Source organism: Pristiophorus japonicus, chromosome 9 (assembly GCF_044704955.1).
Source record: "Pristiophorus japonicus isolate sPriJap1 chromosome 9, sPriJap1.hap1, whole genome shotgun sequence".
Taxonomy (NCBI): domain Eukaryota; kingdom Metazoa; phylum Chordata; class Chondrichthyes; family Pristiophoridae; genus Pristiophorus; species Pristiophorus japonicus.
Window position 1 is genome coordinate 226,556,636 of NC_091985.1, and position 20,903 is coordinate 226,577,538.

Genomic DNA, 20,903 nt, shown 5'->3' on the forward strand with positions numbered 1-20,903 from the left:
GTCACGTGGCTTCTGAATTCAAAAAATTGTTAACCGGTGACGTCACAGACTCGCTCACATCTCTTGTGACGTACCAGCGAGCGTCGGTGCTGAGGGGCGGGACCGCTCACAGTGCGCCTGCGCCGGACTCCCAGCTCACTCAATGCCTCACTCCTGCAGTATTAATAATAACTTTTCTTTATAGAGCGCCTTTAACGAAGTAAAACGTCCCAAGGCGCTTCACAGCAGTGTTACAGGATACAAAACATACATTTCACACCGAGCCACAGAAGCAGAAATTGCGGCAGATGACCAAAAGCTGGGTCAAAGAGGTAGGTTTTAAGGAGGGTCTGAAAGTAGGAAAGAGGCGGAGAGGTTTAGGGAGGGAGTTCCAGAGCTCGGGGCCCAGGCAGCTGAAGGGCCGGACACCGATGGTGGAGCGATTATAATCGGGGATGGTCAAAAGGGCAGAATTTGAGGAGTGCAGACATCTTGTGGGCTGCAACAGATTCCAGAGATCGGGAGGGGCGAGGCCCTGGAGTGATTTGTAAAAAGTGATTTGTGATTATTAACAGCAACAACTTTTAACAGTGAGTCTTGTTTATTTTGTTTATTTGTACATGGGACGTGCTGGCAACGGAAGAATGACCATAATCTGATAAAATGTTACATTAAGTTTGAAAGTGATTTTGTTAAATCCAAAACTGGGATCTTAAATCTAAACAAACAATCTTTTTAGGTATGAGGGGCGAGTTGGTTAAAGTAGATTGGGAAACTATATTAAAAGGTATCAAGGTACATAAGCAATGGTGCGCATTAAAGAATTAATATATAATTTACAACAAACATTAATTCCTTTCAAGGCACAAAACCCCCACAGGAAAGGTGGTCCAACTGGGGCTAACAAGAGAAGTTAAAGATAGTTTTAGATTAAAGGAACAGGTTCATAATGTTGCTAAAAGAGCAGTAAGCCTGGGAATTGGGAGCATTTTAGAATTCAGCAAAGGAGGACTGAGAAGCTGATAAAGGGAAAATAGAATATGAGAGTAAATGAGCGAGAGACATATAAGCAGACACGTATAGCTTCTATACATGTGTTAAAAAGGAAAAGATTAGCAAAAGTAAATGTGGGTCCCCTTCAGGCTGAGACAGGAGAAATTATAATGGGGAATAAAGAAATGGCAGAGAAATTAAACACATACTTTGGGGGGAAATTGCAGTTAGAGGCTTTCTTTGGGTGAAAGCCTCCGACCGGAATTATTTTAACAAAATGACCTGGTGATCCCGGAGGAACATAGGATTGTTGTCAGAGTCCTAGTTTCGCAGTGCAGTGTACAGTAATATGTCTTCCAGGTATGTATTCATATCCTGGGATCACGTGGACCGGGACCACCAATGAACATCTAGTATTCTCATTGATAATAATGGAAGCTCCGGTTGTACGAGTTCCCATTGCTATCAACAACAACAACTTTTATTTATATAGCGCTTTTAACGTGGTATAATGTCCCAAGGTGCTTCTCAGCAGTGTTATAAGAAAAAAAAATAATTTGGCAGCGAGCCACATAAGAACAAATTGCAGCAGATGACCAAAAGCTTGGTCAAAGAGGTAGGTTTTATGGAGTCTTAAAGGAGGAAAGAAATGTCCCAGAGGTAGAGAGGTTTAGGGAGGGAGTTCCAGAGCTTAGGGCCCAGGCAGCTGAAGGCACGGCCACCGATGGTTGAACAGTTGTGATCAGGAATGCTCAAGAGGGGAGATTTTGAGGAACGCAGACATCACGTGGCATTGTGAGGCTGAAAGAGTTTAGAGATCGGGAGGGGCGAGGCCATGGAGGAATTTTTAAACTAGGATGGGAATTTTGAAATCAAGGCGTTGCTTAACCGGAAGCCAATGTAGGTCAGCGAACAAAGAGGTGATGAATGATCGGAGACTTGATGCGAGTTAGAACACGGGCAGTCAAGTTGTGGATTACCTCAAGTTTACGTAGGGTAGAATGTGGGAGGCCATTCAGGAGTGCGTTGGAGTAGTAGAGGTAACAAAGGCATGGATGAGGGTTTCAGCAGCAGATGAGCTGAGGCAGGTGTGGGCAATGTTACGAATTTAGATATGCCACAGATATGTGGCCAGAAGCTAATTTCAAGGTCAAATATGATGCCTAGGTTGCTTACAGTCTGGTTTAGCCTCAGATAGATGCTAGGAAAGGGATGGGGTCAGTGGCTGAGGAACGCAGTTTGTAGTGTGGACCATAGACAATGGCTTCGGTCTTCACAATATTTAATTGAAGAACGTCTCTGCTCATCCAGTACTGGATGTCGGACAGGCAGTCTGACAATGTCGAGAGAAGTGGTGGAGAGGTAGAGCTGGGTGTCATCAGCGTACATGTGGAACCTGACTCCGTGTTTTCGGATGACATCACCAAGGGGCAGCATATAGATGAGAAATAGAAGGGGACCAAGGATCGATCCTTGGGGGACACCAGAGGTAATTATGCGGGGACAGGAAGAGAAGCCACTGCAGGAGATTTTCTGGTTATGATTAGATGGATAGGAATGGAACCAGTCGAGTGGAGCCCCACCCAGCTGGACATTGGTGGAGAGGCATTGGAGGAGGATGGAGTGGCCAACTGTGTCAAAGGCTGCAGACCAGTCGAGGAGGGATAGTGTACCTTTGTCACAGTTACAAAGACTGTCATTTGTGACTTTGATGAGAGCAGTGTCAATACTGTGGCAAGGGCAGAAATCAGATTGAAGGGATTCAAACAGAGTTCTGGGAAAGATGGTCATGAATTTTGGAGGAGGCAACACAGTCAAGGACTTTGGAGAGGAAAGGGAGTTGGAGATGGGGTGGAAGCTAACAAGCATAGTGGAGTCAAGAGTTGTTTTTTTGAGGAGCGGGGTGATGACAGCAGATTTGAATGAGAGGGGGACAGTTCTTCTTAGGCAGTCCCTCGGAGTCAAGGATGACTTGCTTCCACATTAATGAGTTCTCAGGTGACTGAAGTCCAATGCGGGACCTACAGTCTCTGTCACAGATGGGGCAGATGGTGGTTGAATGGATGTTGGTTGAAGGGACGGGTGGGTGGAGTGCTTGGGTTGTCGTCACCCCTTCTGCTGTTTGCGCTTGTCTTTCGCGTGCTCCAGGTGAAGAGACTCGAGGTGTTCGGCGCCTTCCCGGATGCTTCTCCTCCACTTTGATTAGTCTTGGGCCAGGGATTCCCAGGTGTGAGTGAGGATGTTGCACTTTTTCAAGGAAGTTTTGAGGGTGTCCTTGCAGTGTTTCCTCGGCCCACCTGGGGCTCGCTTGCCCTGTCGGAGCTCCGAGTAGAGCGCTTGTTTTAGAGTCTAGTATTGGGCATGCGGACAATGTGGCCCATCCACCAGAGCTGATTGAGCGTGGTCAATGCCTCGATGCTGGGGATGATGTCCTGAGCGAGAACACTGACATTGGTGTGCCTTTCCTGCCAATGGATCTGCAGCATTGGTGGTACTTCTCCAGTGCTTTGAGGTGCCTGCTGTACATGGTCCATGTCTCTGAAGTATATAGGAATGCGGATATCACTACTGCTCTATAGACCATGAAGGAGATAGTACCTGAGGAGAGAGAACCGTTAACAATGTCAGCTAACATGGGAGCCAGAAAAGGAAGTTGTGTGGTCAACAGTTTAGTGGGAATGGGGTCAAGGGAGCAGAAAGTGGGTCTCACGGACAAGATGAGCATGGAGAGGTCAAGAGGGGAGATCAGAGAGAAACTAGAGAAAGATGCGAGTTTAGAACTAGGGCAAGGGGGCACTTCAGAGGAACATTGCCCCCATGGGCTAGGGGAAGGAAGGGAACTGGAAGAGGCAGATGATCGGATGGTCTCAATCTTTGAGACCAAGAAGTCCATGAGCTCCTCACACTTGTGGTTGGAGGTGAGTGTGATGGAGACAGGGGAGAACGGTTTAAGGAGACGGTTAGCAGTAGAGAATAGTAGCCGGGGGTTAGCTTTGCATTCCAGAATGATCCTGGAACAGTGAGCAGTTTTTACAGACAAGAGTAGGACCCAAGAATGCTTTATGTGGTCGAGCCAGATCTGGAAGTGAATGACTAAACCACTTGTCCACCACATCCGTTCAGGTCTGCGCCCCTTGAACTTGAGGGAGTGAAGATAAGGGCTGTACCGGGGGGAACGGCCAGGGTGATGGGGAGTAATAATAGGGACTAGGGCATCAAAGGTGGTAGTGAGGGTGTGGGTGAGCAGATCGGTGGCTGCAGAAATGTCATAGTGAAAGGAGGGCCAAAGGCTGGACAGTTTGGAGTTGATAAGAGGATGAGAAGTCACTTGGTGCAGAGGCTGAGGGAGGAGAGCAGTGAGGATATATCTGCGGTAACATTTTAATCATACTTGGGAGGGTGGTAGAGGATGAGAATTTTAAATGAGGTGAGAGGGGTGGAATAAGGTGAGATGTTCAAAGGAGGAGAAAGTGCCGGAGGAGTAGGGGACAGACCAAGGTGTGATTTGGTGATGAGAGCCACACCACCACCACGGCGGTCTGGGCGGGGCAAGTGGTGGAAGGTATAGCCGGGAGGGAAGGCTTTGTTTAAAGGTAATGTGCCATCATCCCTCGACCAAGTTTCCGTCAGGGCCATGATGTCGATGCAATCATCCACGATAAGCTCATGGATGGCAAGGGTCTTGTCCGCAAGTGAACAGACATTCTGCAAGGAGATGCAGAGAGGATCGGTGATGGCTGATCCACTGCCAGCATCCACAGGGTCAGGGATTGGACGGGTGAGTTGGACGGGGAGAAGATTGGCAAGGTTAGCCCCCTTCTCCATCCTCCCCCCTCCCCCCGGGCAAGCTGGGCGGCAAGGTGGGTGAGAGGAGGATGGGACAGTTGGGGTTGCTGCTCGTGAGGAGACAGCGACGAGAGCCACGGTGGGCCCTTCGGCAGATGCCGAGAGAGGCACAGAGGGAAGCTGCAGACTTGTCTCAAAGGGAGTCGAGCCTGGGACAGTGGCAGGAGAGTAGGTAGGTCGGAGAGTAATGAAGGGTTGGGGGAGGGATTTGGGAGGGAGAGTATCCGAGAGAGGAGAGATGAAAGGCAGAATGATGACAGGAGAGATGGTCAGGGAGGGATAGGGAGAAAAGAAAAAGCGGGAGACGGAAGTGGAAATAGAAGGGAATGGCTCGGGTCCGAAGCGGCAGCAAATAGACACAGGGAAAAACTCAGTTTACACAGTGAATAGGGAATACTACAATAGGGATTCTACAATAGTACAATCAGTATAAACAATATCAATTATATTGAAACAAAATTGATTAATATATAGATTAATTATAAGTAAACTTAAAATCAGAATTTGAGTAATTGAAAAGTTGAATCAGTCTCTAGCTGCCTCATTAAATTATTAAATCAATTCTCGGGTAGATCAAAAGGCACAATGAGAAGTAATCATTCCAAAGACCATTGATCCAACATTCTGTCCTGTGATTGTATGAACTGATGCTCTCCACTCTCTGTCCTGTGAAAGTTTCAACTCATAGGCCCCAAGTTTCCACATGATTTGCTCCTGATTTTTAGGAGCAACTGGTGCAGAACGGAGTATCTTAGAAATCGGAATTCTCGTCATTTAGTTTGCTCCAGTTCCAGTCAGTTAGAACAGTTTCACTTTGAACAGAATTTTTTTCAAAAGGAGGCGTGTCCGGCCAGTTCCGCCTGATTTTAAAGTTTCGTGAGAGAAAACTTACTCCAAACTAACTTAGAATGGAGTAAGTGAAGATTTTTGTACGCTTGAAAAAACCTTGTCTACACATTAAAAAAATCAGGCGTAGGTTACAAATTAGGCGTCCGGAACGAGGGAGGGGAGGAGGGGGGGAAGGGAAGTCATTCAATTCTACAATAAATACTTAGTTAAACTTATACAAATATTATACAAATAAATCCAACCTGAATAAAAATTTATAAGCAAAGAAAAGATTAAATAAACCATGTTCCTACCTGTGTGAAAGTTCTTCAGGCAGCGGTTTGCCATCGGGACCGAAGGCTGAACGGGCCGGGCCCGAGACTTCGGGCAGGGCCCGTCCCCAGCACCAGATTTACAGGTAGGTGGCGTTGGGTCGGGTTGGGGAGGTTCAGTTCAGTTCGGGTCGGCGGGGAGGGAGGAGGGAGAGGGAGGGAGAGGGGGGGGGGGGGGAGAGGGGAGAGGGAGGGGGGGAGGAGTGGGAGAGGGAGAGGGGGTGGAGAGAGAGAGAGAGAGAGAGAGAGAGAGAGAGAGGGGAGGTGGAGAGAGAGAGAGAGAGAGGGAGGGGAGGTGGAGAGAGAGAGAGAGAGAGAGAGAAGAGAGAGAGAGAGAGAGAGAGAGAGAGGGAGGGGGGGTGGAGAGAGAGAGAGGGAGGGGGGGTGGAGAGAGAGAGAGGGAGGGGGGGTGGAGAGAGAGAGAGGGAGGGGGGGTGGAGAGAGAGAGAGGGAGGGGGGGTGGAGAGAGAGAGAGGGAGGGGGGGTAGAGAGAGAGAGAGAGAGGGAGGGGGGGTGGAGAGAGAGAGAGAGGGAGGGGGGGGTGGAGAGAGAGAGAGGGAGGGGGGGTGGAGAGAGAGAGAGGGAGGGGGGGTGGAGAGAGAGAGAGGGAGGGGGGGGTGGAGAGGAGGGAGGGGGGTGGAGAGAGAGAGAGGGAGGGGGGGTGGAGAGAGAGAGAGAGGGAGGGGGGTGGAGAGAGAGAGAGGGAGGGGGGGTGGAGAGAGAGAGAGGGAGGGGGGGTAGAGAGAGAGGGAGGGGGGGTGGAGAGAGAGAGAGGGAGGGGGGGTGGAGAGAGAGAGAGAGAGGGAGGGGGGTGGAGAGAGAGAGGGGGGGTGGAGAGAGAGAGAGAGAGAGAGAGAGAGAGAGGTGGGTAGAGAGAGAGAGAGGAGGGAGGGGAGGGGAGGGAGGGGAGAGGAGGGGGAGGGAGGGAGGGAGGGGGGGGAGGGAGGGAGGGGGGGGAGAGAGAGAGAGGGAGGGGGGAAGAGAGAGGGGGGAAAGAGAGAGGTGGGGGGAAGGGAGAGAGAGAGAGGTGGGGGGAAGGGAGAGAGGGAGGGGGGGCGGTGCAGAGAGAGAGGGAGGGGGGGAGAGAGAGAAGGGAGGGGGGAGGTCGGGGAGGAGGAGGTCAGGTCGGATCCAGTCCGGGGGTGGGAGTAGGGTCGGGTCGAGTCGGAGGGGAGCGGCGGTCGGGGGGCGTGGGCGAAGGCGAAGCGGCAGCGGCAGTCGGGTCGGGGGGGGGGAGAAGCAGGAGCGGCAGTCGGGTCGGGGATGGGGGGGGGAAGCAGGAGCGGCAGCGGCAGTCGTGTCGGGGGTGGGGGGGGGAAGCAGGAGCGGCAGGGGCAGTCGGGTCGGGGGTGGGGGGGGGAAGCAGGAGCGGCAGGGGCAGTCGTGTCGGGGGTGGGGGGGGGAAGCAGGAGCGGCAGGGGCAGTCGGGTCGGGGGGGGGAGAAGCAGGAGCGGCAGGGGCAGTCAGGTCGGGGGGGTGGGGAAGCGGGAAGCGGGAGTTGGGAGGAAGCAGGAGCTGGGCGTGGGAGGAGCCTTATTCACACAGCCCCAGTGAGGCCATTTGGCCAGGGCTAGGGGCTGCGTGCTTTGGGCTCCTCCCACACAGTTTCGGGCGCCTGGAGCTACTGCACTTGCGTGCCCACTGTAGCGCGCATGTGCAGAGGTCCCGGCACTGTTTTCAGCGCAGGGACCTGGCTCCGCCCCCCTACAGCTCCTGCTGCGCTGCGCCGAGGGCCAGAGGACCTGCAGGGAGGTGGAGAATACGGAGGGTTTTTTTAGGCGCACTTTGTGGCGCGAAAAACGGGCATCCAGGTCGGGACTGCGCCGTTCAAGGCGCGGCTCAAAACTTGGGCCCATAATTTCTATATAGTTTGTTTAAAATACAGAGGGAAGCTCCCTCTACATTGTCCCATCAAACATGTCCTTTTCTGCTCACTTTATTACTTGCACCGACACAAAGTTTGCTGGGTACAGTTTGATCCTGATGACTGCAAATCCCTTCAGCCTTCCCAGTCTGCTCGCTCCAGATGTAATTAGTTACAAGACAGCATGAACCAAACAGGAACCTCGGATTTTAGTTTTGAAATGAAGATTTGAGTTGCTGTGGGCCGGTGGAGCGGAGGGCAGTAATGGTCCGACAGATGGACGGGGAGGCTTCATAAACAATTGGTGTACGCCGCAAACCGGGAATAATAACCTGAACTACCAGTGTTTGCAGCTTCGGGGCTTTATCGCTCTCTCTCTGACCGTGCTGGACTCCAGCCGCCACCTCACTCGGCTCAATCTCACTCTCACTCCCTCCCTTTAAATCTAATCTCCAAATCACCCCATCAGCAGCGTCTGCCTCCTATTCCCCCTTCACTGCGGTCAGATATATAGATATAAATTAATGGTGATGTAGATCAATAATTCCCTTTTATCGGCAGTAATTCAGTCACCATTGTGAGCCGGGTGCTGAGATGCCAACTTCAGGGGAGGAGAGGGAGGGGAACCAGTGAGTGTAGAACTGAACCCAGCCAGAGTCAGCACCTTCAGGGGAGGGGAGGGAGGGGAACCAGTGAGTGTAGAACTGAACCCAGCCAGAGTCAGCACCTTCAGGGGAGGAGAGGGAGGGGAACCAGTGAGTGTAGAACTGAACCCAGCCAGAGTCAGCACCTTCAGGGGAGGAGAGGGAGGGGAACCAGTGAGTGTAGAACTGAACCCAGCCAGAGTCAGCACCTTCAGGGGAGGGGAACCAGTGAGTGTAGAACTGAACCCAGCCAGAGTCAGCACCTTCGGGGGAGGAGAGTGAGGGGAACCAGTGAGTGTCGAACTGAACCCAGACAGAACTGGTGGTGAAACCTGGGAGCAGAGAACAAGCTGTCTTCAGACGTGCGATGTGTTTGAATTTCAGGACAGGGAGGACGGAGAGTTTATGGAACGGTGATTTACAACTTTGGAGGAACAAGGGAGGCAAGAATGTTCCATAGAATCAAGAATTGTCTGTTCTGAATTCTGTCCTGTACTTGAAGTAATGATTTTTGTAAACTCCTTTTGCAGGGTATTAGAAGGGCAGGATTGAGAAACTCAAACCAAACATCACATCAAGAGCTGCTGGAATCATTCGATTTATCAAGACCTGAATATCATCGGCCTTTGAATGTGGAAGGAGAAATGTTTGTCTGTTCTGTCTGTGGGAAAAGATTTCCAACATCAGTGTGACTGGAATAGCACCGAGACACACACACACACCCGAGTGAGAGTGTTCCAGTGCATTGACTGTGGGAAGAGCTTTAACCGGTTACACAGCCTGAAAAAACATTGCACCATTCACAGCGGGGAGAAACCGTACACGTGTTCTGTGTGTGGACGGGGCTTCAACTGAACGTTCAACCTGGAGAGACACAAGGACACCTGCACCACGGAGAAACCATGGGAATGTGGGGACTCTGGGAAGGGATTCAAGTTCATAGGCGCAGTATCACCAAGGGGAGGCCATTTATCTGCTCAGTGTGTGGGAAGGGATTCACTTTGAAATGCAACCTGCTGGCACACCAGCGAGTTCACACTGGGGAGAGGCCGTTCACCTGCTCCAAGTGTGGGAAGGGATTCACTGTGTCATCCAACCTGCTGACACACCAGCGAGTTCACAAGTGACTGGAAGGATTGGATTCGACTGTTACCCCAGACTGAATCGTCTCCATTCTGACAGTTGGGGTTCATTTCCTCTGAGATTGATTCCTCCTATAACTGGACTAGAGTTTAATATTCTGGATATTGGACCAATTATTCAACGGGAAAAAGGTCAGGTAAAAATAATTGATTGTGTTTGCATCCATACTTCACTGTTTAAACAGCTTTCTTCAAATGTTGAAAGCTGCAACAAATTGAGCTAAACTTTCTTGATCCATCGATAATAAAATGAATTGAATCTGCAGATTGGTTTGGGACTTCTTTGGGATGGAGCTGGACATGATGTGCCTTGAAATACTGCTGGTGTCCAGTAGATGACCCTGTCCCTCCAACTAATTCTGACTAAGAGGAGAGTGACTCCCCCACCCCCCCAGAGCAGGAATAATGAGGGCAGCTCAGGGTCAGACACTGAACTCACTCACCCCACAGGGACATCACACGGTGCCCCCTCCCTGGGGCATCTCGGGGTCAGACACTGAACGTACTGCCCACCCCACAGGGACATCACACACTGCCCCCCTCCCTGGGGCAGCTCAGGGTCAGACACTGAACATACTGCCCACCCCACAGGGACATCACACACTGCCCCCCTCCCTGGGGCAGCTCAGGGTCAGACACTGAACATACTGCACCCCACAGGGACATCACTCACTGCCCCCCTCCCTGGGGCAGCTCAGGGTCAGACACTGAACATACTGCACCCCACAGGGACATCACTCACTGCCCCCCTCCCTGGGGCAGCTCAGGGTCAGACACTGAACATACTGCCCACCCCACAGGGACATCACACACTGCCCCCCTCCCTGGGGCAGCTCAGGGTCAGACACTGAACATACTGCCCACCCCACAGGGACATCACACACTGCCCCCCTCCCTGGGGCAGCTCAGGGTCAGACACTGAACATACTGCCCACCCCACAGGGACATCACACACTGCCCCCCTCCCTGGGGCAGCTCAGGGTCAGACACTGAACATACTGCCCACCCCACAGGGACATCACACACTGCCCCCCTCCCTGGGGCAGCTCAGGGTCAGACACTGAACATACTGCCCACCCCACAGGGACATCACACACTGCCCCCCTCCCTGGGGCAGCTCCGGGTCAGAACTTTTCCCCACCATTCTGTGCTGTTTTTTTTGGCATGCGCTGTTATTTTTTGAGCAAACTAAAATCTCCAAGTTTCCCCAAAGTTTCTGCGCCATCATAAACCACTTGGGTACGATTTTTTTTTTTAACGGTATGATTTTTTTGACATCACTGGGCATGTAACCTGCCCTCTGCGCCATTTCTTGCCATTTAAGCAAGTTTGACCAACCACGATTTATTTTAAGGTGGTGTAGTGGACCGTGCTGAAAAACCTTCTGGGCTTTTAACAAATCAGCGCACGTAACAAAATCTGCACAAAAAGGTGCCATTGATTTTAGCCGAGGGAGGGAGTGAAGGAGGCATTAATTACACAAAATGAATGCATGATACTTGTTCATTTTTGGAGAGTGAAAAAGGAAAAACTACATATATTTGAAAATCTAAATGGAAATTGTGACTTTTGAACCAGGTCCACCCCACCACCGAACCTCTCCTCACCGGGCTTGAGGGTCGGAGTGCCGGCCGGCAGGATCGTTCCCTCGGCTGGACACCGGAGCTCGGCGCTTGGCTTCAAAAGAAGCCCGGGAGGGTGGAAGCCGAGCTCCTGTGTCCGGCCGAAGGAGCGATGCTGCCGGCCAGCGCTCCGACCCTGTGTGCCTCGAGCCCGGTGAGCATCGGAGACGGCACAGAAGCATTTCTTTGCACAGCAACAATGAAAAATATTAAATATTGCCCCCAGTCGTCATTATAATATGTATTTTGTGCCCCAAATGTCTGCCTTGTGAGCGTTGCATCCCCGTAGGAACCGAGCCTAGTGTTGCATATGCAGAGACCAGGGTGTGGTCTATGACTAGCGCGTCAACCTTGGAGAGAGAGGGAAGAAGTTGTGACTGCTTTCTGCTACTATTTTCACTGTGTTTCTAACTTAGAACAAATAATGGGGCAATATTAACTGCCTTACATTGTAAGAGCCTTCTGCATCATGGTGATGCAGAGGAGACGATTGATACGACAGCATCACATCAAGAACCAGAGAGCGCGGAGGATGATGGCCAGAAGGCCTTACCCAAATCGGGTATAGAGAGAGAGGCGTTCATACCTGCACCTGAGTGAGGCAGACTGCATCAGAAGGCTGCGTTTTCAGAAGGAGGTCATAACAGAGATCTGCGAATTAATGGAGGCAAACCTGCAGCCGAGAAGCCTGAGGAGGACTGCATTCTCTGTAGAAGTGAAGGTTACTGCAGCACTTGCCGCCTATGCCTCTGCCTTTGGCATCAACTGGGAATGTATCCTCCATCTCTCAACATCCAACACATCTGCATTTTGTAGGTAACTGTGTGCCTGCAGGAATGACTACATTAAGTTCCCCATGACCGCCCAGGCAATGCGTGACAGCGCTGTGGGCTTCTCCAGGATTGCTGGTTTCCCCAAGGTACAGGGTTGCATTGACTGTACACACATCGCCTTGCGAGCACCTTTGGATGATTCCATCATGTACAGGAACAGAAAAGGGTTCCACTCGCTAAACACCCAGCTCATCATGGCAGTTGATGCCAGTTTTGGTTTCCATATTTATGAAAGGGATATACTTGCTTTGGAGGCAGTTCAGAGAAGGTTCACTAGGTTGATTCCGGGGATGAGAGGGTTGACTTATGAGGAAAGGTTGAGTAGGTTGGGCCACTACTCATTAGAATTCAGAAAAATGAGAGGTAATCTTACAAAATGTATAAGATTATGAGGGTGCTTGACAAGGTGGATGCAGAGAGGATGTTTCCACTGATGGGGGAGACTAGAACTAGAGGGCATGATCTTAGAATAAGGGGCCGCCCAGTTAAAACTGAGATGAGGAGGAATTTCTTCTCTCAGTGGGTTGTAAATCTGTGGAATTCACTGTGTCAGAGAGCTGTGGAAGCTGGGACATTGAATAAATTTAAGACAGAAATAGACAGTTTCTTAAATGATAAGGGGTTATGGGGAGCGGGCAGGGAAGTGGACCTGAGTCCATGATCGGATCAGCCATGATCGTATTAAATGGCAGAGCAGGCTCGAGGGGCCGTATAGCCTACTTCTGCTCTTTTCTTATGTTCTTATACCCATGGAACACCCATGATGCTTTCATCTTGCAGCAGTCACAAGGGCAGAGCTGGCTGCTGGGGGACAAAGAGTACGGTTCGCCACCTGGCAGATGACCCCCCACCCCCCCACCCTACATGTAACCCAGACAGAAGCCGAGCGTCAGTACAACATGTCCCATATAATGACCCACAGCATCATTGAGAGGACCATTGGCATACTGAAGCAGCGGTTCTGATGCCTGGACCACGCTGGAGGCTACTTGCAATGTGCCACTGAGACCGGAGGGGGGAGGAGGGGGGGGTCAGTTCACTGTCATGTGCTGCATACTGCACAACTTAGCCATCATGAGGCAACAGCAACTGGAAGTAGAAGAGCCACCTCCGGTGAGAGGGGATGAAGATAATGATGAACAGGCTGATGACGAGGAGGAGGAGGAAGCTATGCAACTACCTCAACCTGCAAGACGATGGCGGAGGAGGAGATGGGGGTGGGGTGGGGGGGCATCGTGCATCTTTAACCATTGCTCGAGCCTTGTGTTAGCGGCTAATCCTTGAACACTTTGCTGCATGAAGGCTCAGTGGCACGTTTCATAATTGACCATGTTTACTGTTTGGACTTGTTCCGTAATGTTGTGTTGTGTTAATTGAAGAAGTAATGTTAGTGATTCTGCTTTAATTTCAAAAATAATTATGTTTATTAAAAATGTTTACACTCACACTTAACTTTAATAGTACTTACATTTTTCGGTGGTGTATTTAGATTTCTAGAAGGCATTCGATAAGGTGCCAAATAAAAGATTACTGCACAAGATAAAAGTTCACGGGGTTGGGGGTAATATATTAGTATAGATAGAGGATTGGGTAACTAACAGAAAACAGAGAGTTGGGATAAATGGATCTTTTTCCAGTTGGCGAACAGTGACTAGTGGGGTGCCGCAGGGATTGGTGCTGGGTCCTCAACTATTTACAATCTATATTAATGACTTGGATGAAGGGACAGAGTGTAATGTAGCCAAGTTTGCTGATGATACAAAGATGGGTGGGAAAGCAAATTGTGAGGCGGACACAAAAAATTTGCAAAGGGATATAGACAGGCTGAGTGAGTGAGCAAAAATTTGGCAGATGGAGTATAATGTGGGAAGATGTGAGGTTATCCACTTTGGCAGAAATAATAGAAAAGCAAATAAAAATTTAAATCGAGAAAAATTGCAAAGTGCTGCAGTATAGAGACCTGGGGGTCCTTGTGCATGAAACACAAAAAGTTAGTATGCAGGTACAGTAAGTAATCAGGAAGGCAAATGGAATGTTGGCCTTTATTGCAAGGGGGATAGAGTATAAAAGCAGAGAAGTCCTGCTACAACTGTACAGGGTATTGGTGAGGCCACACCTGGAGTATTGCGTACAGTTTTGGTCTCCGTATTTAAGGAAGGATATACTTGCATTGGAGGCTGTTCAGAGAAGGTTCACTTGGTTGATTCCGGAGATGAGAGGGTTGACTTATGAGGATAGGTTGAGTAGGTTGGGCGTATACACATTGGAATTCAGAAGAATGAGAAGTGATCTTATTGAAACTTATAAAATAATGATGGGCTTGACAAGGTGGATGCAGAGAGGATATTTCCATTCATAGGGGAAATTAAAACTAGGGGACATAGTCTTAGAATAAGGGGCCAAAACTGAGATGGGGAGAAATTTCTTCTGAGGGTTGTAAATCTGTGGAGATCTTTGCCCCAGAGAGCTGTGGAGGCTGGGTCATTGAATATATTTAAGGCGGATATGGACACATTTTTGAGCAATAAGGGAGTAAAGGGTTATGGGGAGCGGGCTGGGAAGTGGAGCTGAGCCCAAGATCAGATCAGCCATAATCGTATTGAATGGCGGAGCAGGCTCGAGGGGCCAAATGGCCTACTCCTGCTACTGTTTGTTTCTTTTGTAAGATCCCTCACGGCTCTGACTTTGCCTTTTTGAGGGACTGTGGCCTGGTGTGAAAGGAGGAAAGGTAAAGGGGGACAGATGGATAGAAAGTGGATGACTGTCACAGAAAGAGCTGGCTGATCGGAAAAAGGAACAAAAAACAAAGGAAGAGCGGAACAGATAGAGAGGGAGAAGGGGGCAGAGGGGTTGAGGAGAGGTGACAGGAGAGATGGAAGCCGATACACAGAGAAATAGAAATAGTCAGATCTTTCTCCTTCCACATTTCAGCTGTTGAGAAATTGCAGACTGTTTATATCGTGGCATTAATGAGGCTCAAAGTGCTTGCTTAGATTCGGTCGAGATCTCTTCATATAATGGGTTGGAGATCTGCACCTCACCATAGAATCAGTCACATACTATTTCATAACCAGGTATAGCTTTTGTTTTCCATTTTTGGCAGATAACCAATGAGGAACCATTTTTAGCAATTGATCCAACACGATGCTGATGTCAATGGCAGAATGAACAATTTGCGATGCCCAGCTGTGTCCTCTGGTCACTGGGCGAACTGACCCCTGGGTTGTACCTGTACACCTGCTGTCTCCTCAAGTCACTGGACGAACTGACCCCTGGGTTGTACCTGTACACCTGCAGTTTGTCTTTATCTATCCTGTTACTTACTGTCACCATAAGAAGATAAGAAATAATAACAGGATATGCCATTTGACCCCTCGAGCTTTCAATGAGATTATGAATGATCTTCTACCTCAACTCTACTTTCCTGCACTATCCCCATATCCCTTGATTCCCTTAATATCCAAAAATATATTGATGTCTGCCTTGAATATACATAACGACTGAACTTCCACAGCCCTCTGGGGGAGAGAATTCCAAAGATTCACCACCTTCTGAGCGAAGAAATTTCTCCTCATCTCAGTCCTACATTACCGACCTCTTATTCTGAGACTATGTTCTAGACTCCCTAGCCTGGGGAAACATCCTCCCTACATTAATCCTATCAAACCCTGTAAGAATTTTGCTGGTTTCAATGAGATCACCTCTCATTCTTCTTAACTGAAGAGAATATAGGCTTAGTCTACTCAATCTCTCCTCATGGGACAATCACCCCCATCCCGGAAACAGTCTGGTGAACCTTCGTTGCACTCCCTCTATGGCAAGTATATCCATCTTTAGATAAAGAGATCAAAACTGTACACAATACTCCAGGTGTGGTCTCACCAGGGCCCTATATAATTGCAGTAAGAAGCCTTTCCTCTTATACTTTAATCATCTTGTAATAAAAGCCAACATACAATTTGCTCTGTTCTGCTAGTTACAACCTGAAAAAACTCTTACAGATTTGTCAAACATAATTTCCTTTTCATAAAGCTGTGTTGATGCTGCCTAATATTATTGCCTGTTACCACATAATAATAGAATTGAGCATTTTCCCTTCTAATGTCAGGCTAACTGGTCTGTAGTTCCCTGTTTTCTCTCTCCCTCCTTTCTTAAGTAGCCCAGTTACATTTGCTACCTTCCAAACCACAGGAACCGTTCGAGAATCGATGGAATTTTGGAAGGTGCCAATCAATGCATCCACTATTTCTACAGCTACCATTTTCAATACCCTAGAATGTAGGGCATCAGGTCCAAATGATTTATCGGCTTTCAGCCCCATTATTTTCTCCAGTACCATTTTTTTTGCTAATACAAATTTCTTTTAGTTCCTCATTCTCACTGGACCCTGGGTTGTCCAGTAGTGCTGGCAAATTTTTTGCACCTTCTTCCATGAAGACAGACACAAAATATACGTTTAATTTCTCTGCCATTTCCTTGTTCCCCATTATAATTTCTCCTGTCTCAGCCTGTAGGGGACCCACATTTACTTTTGCTAATCTTTTCTTTTACATAGCTATAGAAGCTTTTGCAGACTGTTATTTTGTCTCTTGATAGTTTACTCATATTCTAGTTTCCTCTTCTTTATCAATTTCTTGGTTCTCCTTTGCTGAATTCTAAAATCTTCCCAGGCTTACTGCTCTTTTTGACAACATTATAAGCATCTTACTTTCATCTAATATTATCTTTAACTTCTCTTGTTGGCCACGGTTGGACCACTATTCCTGTGGGGTTTTTGGACCTTAAAGGAATGTATGTTTGTTGTAAATTATGAATCAAGTCTTTAAATGCTAGCCATTCCTTTTCTACCATCTACCTTAGCCAACTCTCCCCTCATACCTACATAGTTTCCTTTGTTTAGATTTAAGACTATAGTTCAGCCATGAACTCATTGAATGGCGGTGCAGGCTAGAAGGGCTGAATGGCCTGCTCCTGCACCTATTTTCTATGTTTTCTATGTTTTGATTTAACTAACTCACTTTCAAATTTAATGCAAAATTCTATCATGTTATGGCTACTCTTCCCCAAGGGCCACTTTCCTACATGATTATTAATCAACCCTTTCTTATTGTACAATACTAGATCTAAAATAGCCTGTTCCTCATTGGTTCCTCAACATACTGATCTAGAAAACCATCTTGTATACCTTCCATTAATTCATCCTCCACACTATTACTGCAAATTTAATTTGCCCAGTCTACATGCGAGGTCCCCATGATTATTGTATTACCTTTGTTACATGCACCTCTAATTTCCTGATTTATACTGTGCCCTACATTACCACTACGGTTTGGGGACCGATAAACAACTCCCACCAATGTTTTCTGCCCCTTGCTGTTTCTTAGCTCCACCCAAACTGATTCTACTTCTTGATTTCCTGAGCCAAGATCCTTTCCCTCTACTGTCTTTATCCCATCCTTTATTATCAGGGCTTCCTCTTCTTTTCCATTTTGCCATTTCTTCTAAAAGTTCCGTATCCTGGAATATTTAATTTCCAACCGTGGTCACTTTGCAACCACATCTTCATAATCGTTATTAGATCAAACCTATTAATTTCTATCTGCATTATTAATTCATCTATTTTGTTGTGAATACTTCATGCATTTGGATATAGTGCCTTTAGCTTTGACTTCTATTTTTCCTTGATGTCTCCTCAGTCAGTAATGCCCTATTACCTTTGTTACTCTCTCTGTCCCTTCCTGACCCACTCTGTTTATTTTTACCCCAAACTCTGCTCTAGAGCCTTGACATGTCTCTTGTTGCTTTTTCTCTGTATCTAAACTATGCTGTACTTTCCTGGATCTCCCCACTACGTCTTCATTAGTTTAAAGCCCTGTTTACTGCCCTAGTTATTCGATTCGCCAGAACACTGGTTCCTGCCCAGCTCAAGTGGAGCCCAATGCAAGGGAACAGCTCCCTCTTTGCCCAGTGCTAGTGTCAATGCCCATAAAGCAAAACCCCTGCCTCCCACACCACTCTTTGAACCATGCATTTAATGTTCTAATCTGCTTATCCCTGTAACAATTGGTGTGTGGCTCAGGTAACAATCCTGAGATTAATACCTTTGATGTACAGCTTTTTCATTTGGACCCCAACTCCTCCTTCAGCAGAACCTCATTCCTAGTCCTACCTATGTCGTTGGTTCCTACATAGTCCACGAAAACTGGATCCTCCCCTTCCCATTCCAAGTTCTGACTGATCTGTCCCAGGGAGGGGCAGTGTGTGATGTCCCTGTGGGGTGCAGTATGTTCACTGTCTTCGACCCTGAGCTGCCCCAGGGAGGGGGCAGTGTGTGATGTCCCTGTGGGGTGCAGTATGTTCACTGTCTGACCCTGAGCTGCCCCAGGGAGGGGGCAGTGTGTGATGTCCCTGTGGGGTGCAGTATGTTCACTGTCTGACCCTGAGCTGCCCCAGGGAGGGGGCAGTGTGTGATGTCCCTGTGGGGTGCAGTATTTTCACTGTCTGACCCTGAGCTGCCCCAGGGAGGGGGCAGTGTGTGATGTCTCTGTGGGGTGCAGTATGTTCAGTATCTGACCCTGAGCTGCCCCAGGGAGGGGGCAGTGTGTGATGTCCCTGTGGGGGGCAGTATGTTCAGTGACTGACCCTGAGCTGCCCCAGGGAGGGGGCAGTGTGTGATGTCCCTGTGGGGTGCAGTATGTTCAGTGACTGACCCTGAGCTGCCCCAGTGAGGGGGCAGTGAGTGATGTCCCTGTTGGGTGCAGCATGTTCAGTGTCTGACCCTGAGCTGCCCCAGGGAGGGGACAGTGAGTGATGTCCCTGTGGGGTGCAGTATGTTCAGTGTCTGACCCTGAGCTGCCCCAGGGAGGGGGGGAGTGTGTGATGTCCCTGTGGGGTGCAGTATGTTCAGTGTCTGACCCTGAGCTGCCCCAGGGAGGGGGCAGTGTGTGATGTCCCTGTGGGGTGCAGTATGTTCAGTGTCTGACTCTGAGCTGCCCACATTCCTCCTGCTCTAGGGGACAGGCACTCTCCTCTCAGTCGAGGTTAATTGGAGGGACAGCATCATCTACTGGACACCGGCGGTATTTCAAGGCACATCATGTCCAGCTCCATCCCAGAAAAATCCAAAACCAACCTGCAGATTCAATTCATTTTATTATCAATTGTTAACAAAGTTTAGCTCCATTTGCTGCAGCTTTCAGTATTTGAAGAAAGCCCTTTAAACAGTTAAGTACGAATGCAAACACAATCAGCATTATTTTTAACTGACCCGTTTCCCGTTGATTAATTGATCAAATATCCAGAATATTAAACTCCAGCACAGTTATAGGGAGAATCATTATCAGCAGAAAGAAACCCCAACTGTCAGAATGGAGATGATTCAGTCTGGGGTAACAGCAGAATCCAAACCCTGCGATCACTTGTGAACTCGCTGGTGTCTCAGCCGACTGGATGACTGAGTGAATCCCTTCCCACACACAGAGCAGATAAACGGCCTCTCCCCAGTGTGAACTCGCTGGTGTGTCCGCAGGTAGGATGAGGTAGTGAATCCCTTCCCACACACGGAGCAGATGAACGGTCTCTCCCCACTGTGAATACGCTGGTGTTTCAGCATGTAGGATGACTGAGTAAATCCCTTCCCACAGGTGGAGCAGGTGAATGGCCTCTCCCCAGTGTGAACTCGCTGGTGTACCAGCAGCTGGGATGAGGTAGTGAATCCCTTCCCACACTCGGAGCAAGTGAATGATCTCTCCCCAGTGTGAACTCGCTGGTGTGCCAGCAGGGTGGATGACCGAGCAAATCCCTCCCCACACTCGGAGCAGGTGAACGGCTGCTCCTTAGTGTGAACACGCTGGTGTACCAGCAGTTGGGATGACCGAGCGAATCCCTCCCCACACTCAGAGCAGGTGAACAGCCTGTTCCCAGTGTGAATTTGCTGATGGGTTAGAAGGTTGGAATAACAAGTGAATCCCTCCCCACACACGGGGCAGGTGTATGGTCTCAACCCGGTGTGAACTCGCTGGTGTCCCATCAGTTCGCTTGACCGAGTGAATCGATCCCCACACACTGAGCAGGTGAGCAGCCTCTTCGCATTGTGACTGTGTCGATGTTTTTCCAGCTCAGACGGGGATCTGAATCTCTTCCCACAGTCCCCACATTCCCACGGTTTCTTCGTGGGGTGGGTGGCCTTGTGTCTCTCCAGGTTGGACGATCAATTGAAGCCTCGTCCACACACAGAACACGTGTACGGTATCTCCCCGCTGTGAATGGTGCGATGTTTTTTCAAGCTGTGTAACTGGTTAAAGCTCTTCCCACAGGCAGTGCACTGGAACACTCTCACTCGGGTGTGTGTGTGTGTCTCGGTGCTTTTCCAGTCACACTGATGTTTGAAATTTGTTCCCACAGACAGAACAGACAAATATTTCTCCTTCCACTTTCAAAAGCCGATGATATTCAGGTCCTGAGGAATCGAGTGTTTCTGTCAGATCTTGACATGATGTTTGGTTTGAGTTTCTCAATCCTGCCCTTCTAATACCCTGGAAAAGGAGTTTACAAAAACCATTACTTCAAGTACAGGACAGAAATTCAGAACAGACAATTGTAGATTCTATGGAACATTCTTGCCTCTCTTGTTCCTCCAAAGCTGTAAATCCACATCCTATATACTCTCCGTCCTCCCTGTCCTGAAATTCAAACACATCGCACGTCTGAAGACAGCGTGTCCTCCGCTCCCGGTTTTCACCAGCAACTGTATCTGGGTTCAGTTCTACTCTCACTGGTTCCCCTCACTCTCTTCCCTGAAGGTGCTGACCCTGGCTGGGT

The 20,903-nt window shown here is 49.0% G+C and overlaps 1 protein-coding gene and 1 long non-coding RNA gene across 2 annotated transcripts in view; one reads left to right on the plus strand and one right to left on the minus strand.

The window, feature by feature from the left end:
• Positions 1-20,292, minus strand: part of LOC139274180 (zinc finger protein 271-like) — a gene marked incomplete at its 5' end in the record, with an annotated part of 93,226 nt that extends 72,934 nt beyond the window's left edge. The window contains 2 exons of the mRNA XM_070891215.1: positions 11,236-11,434; positions 19,510-20,292. Coding sequence (XP_070747316.1) covers positions 11,236-11,434; positions 19,510-20,292 — 982 coding nt within the window. The remainder of the gene's footprint in view (positions 1-11,235; positions 11,435-19,509) is intronic.
• LOC139273828 (uncharacterized) lies at positions 111-9,893 on the plus strand. Its single transcript, XR_011595393.1, has 2 exons — positions 111-311; positions 9,017-9,893. It is a non-coding gene; the product is annotated as an uncharacterized lncRNA (long non-coding RNA).
• Positions 20,293-20,903: the final 611 nt, after the last annotated feature.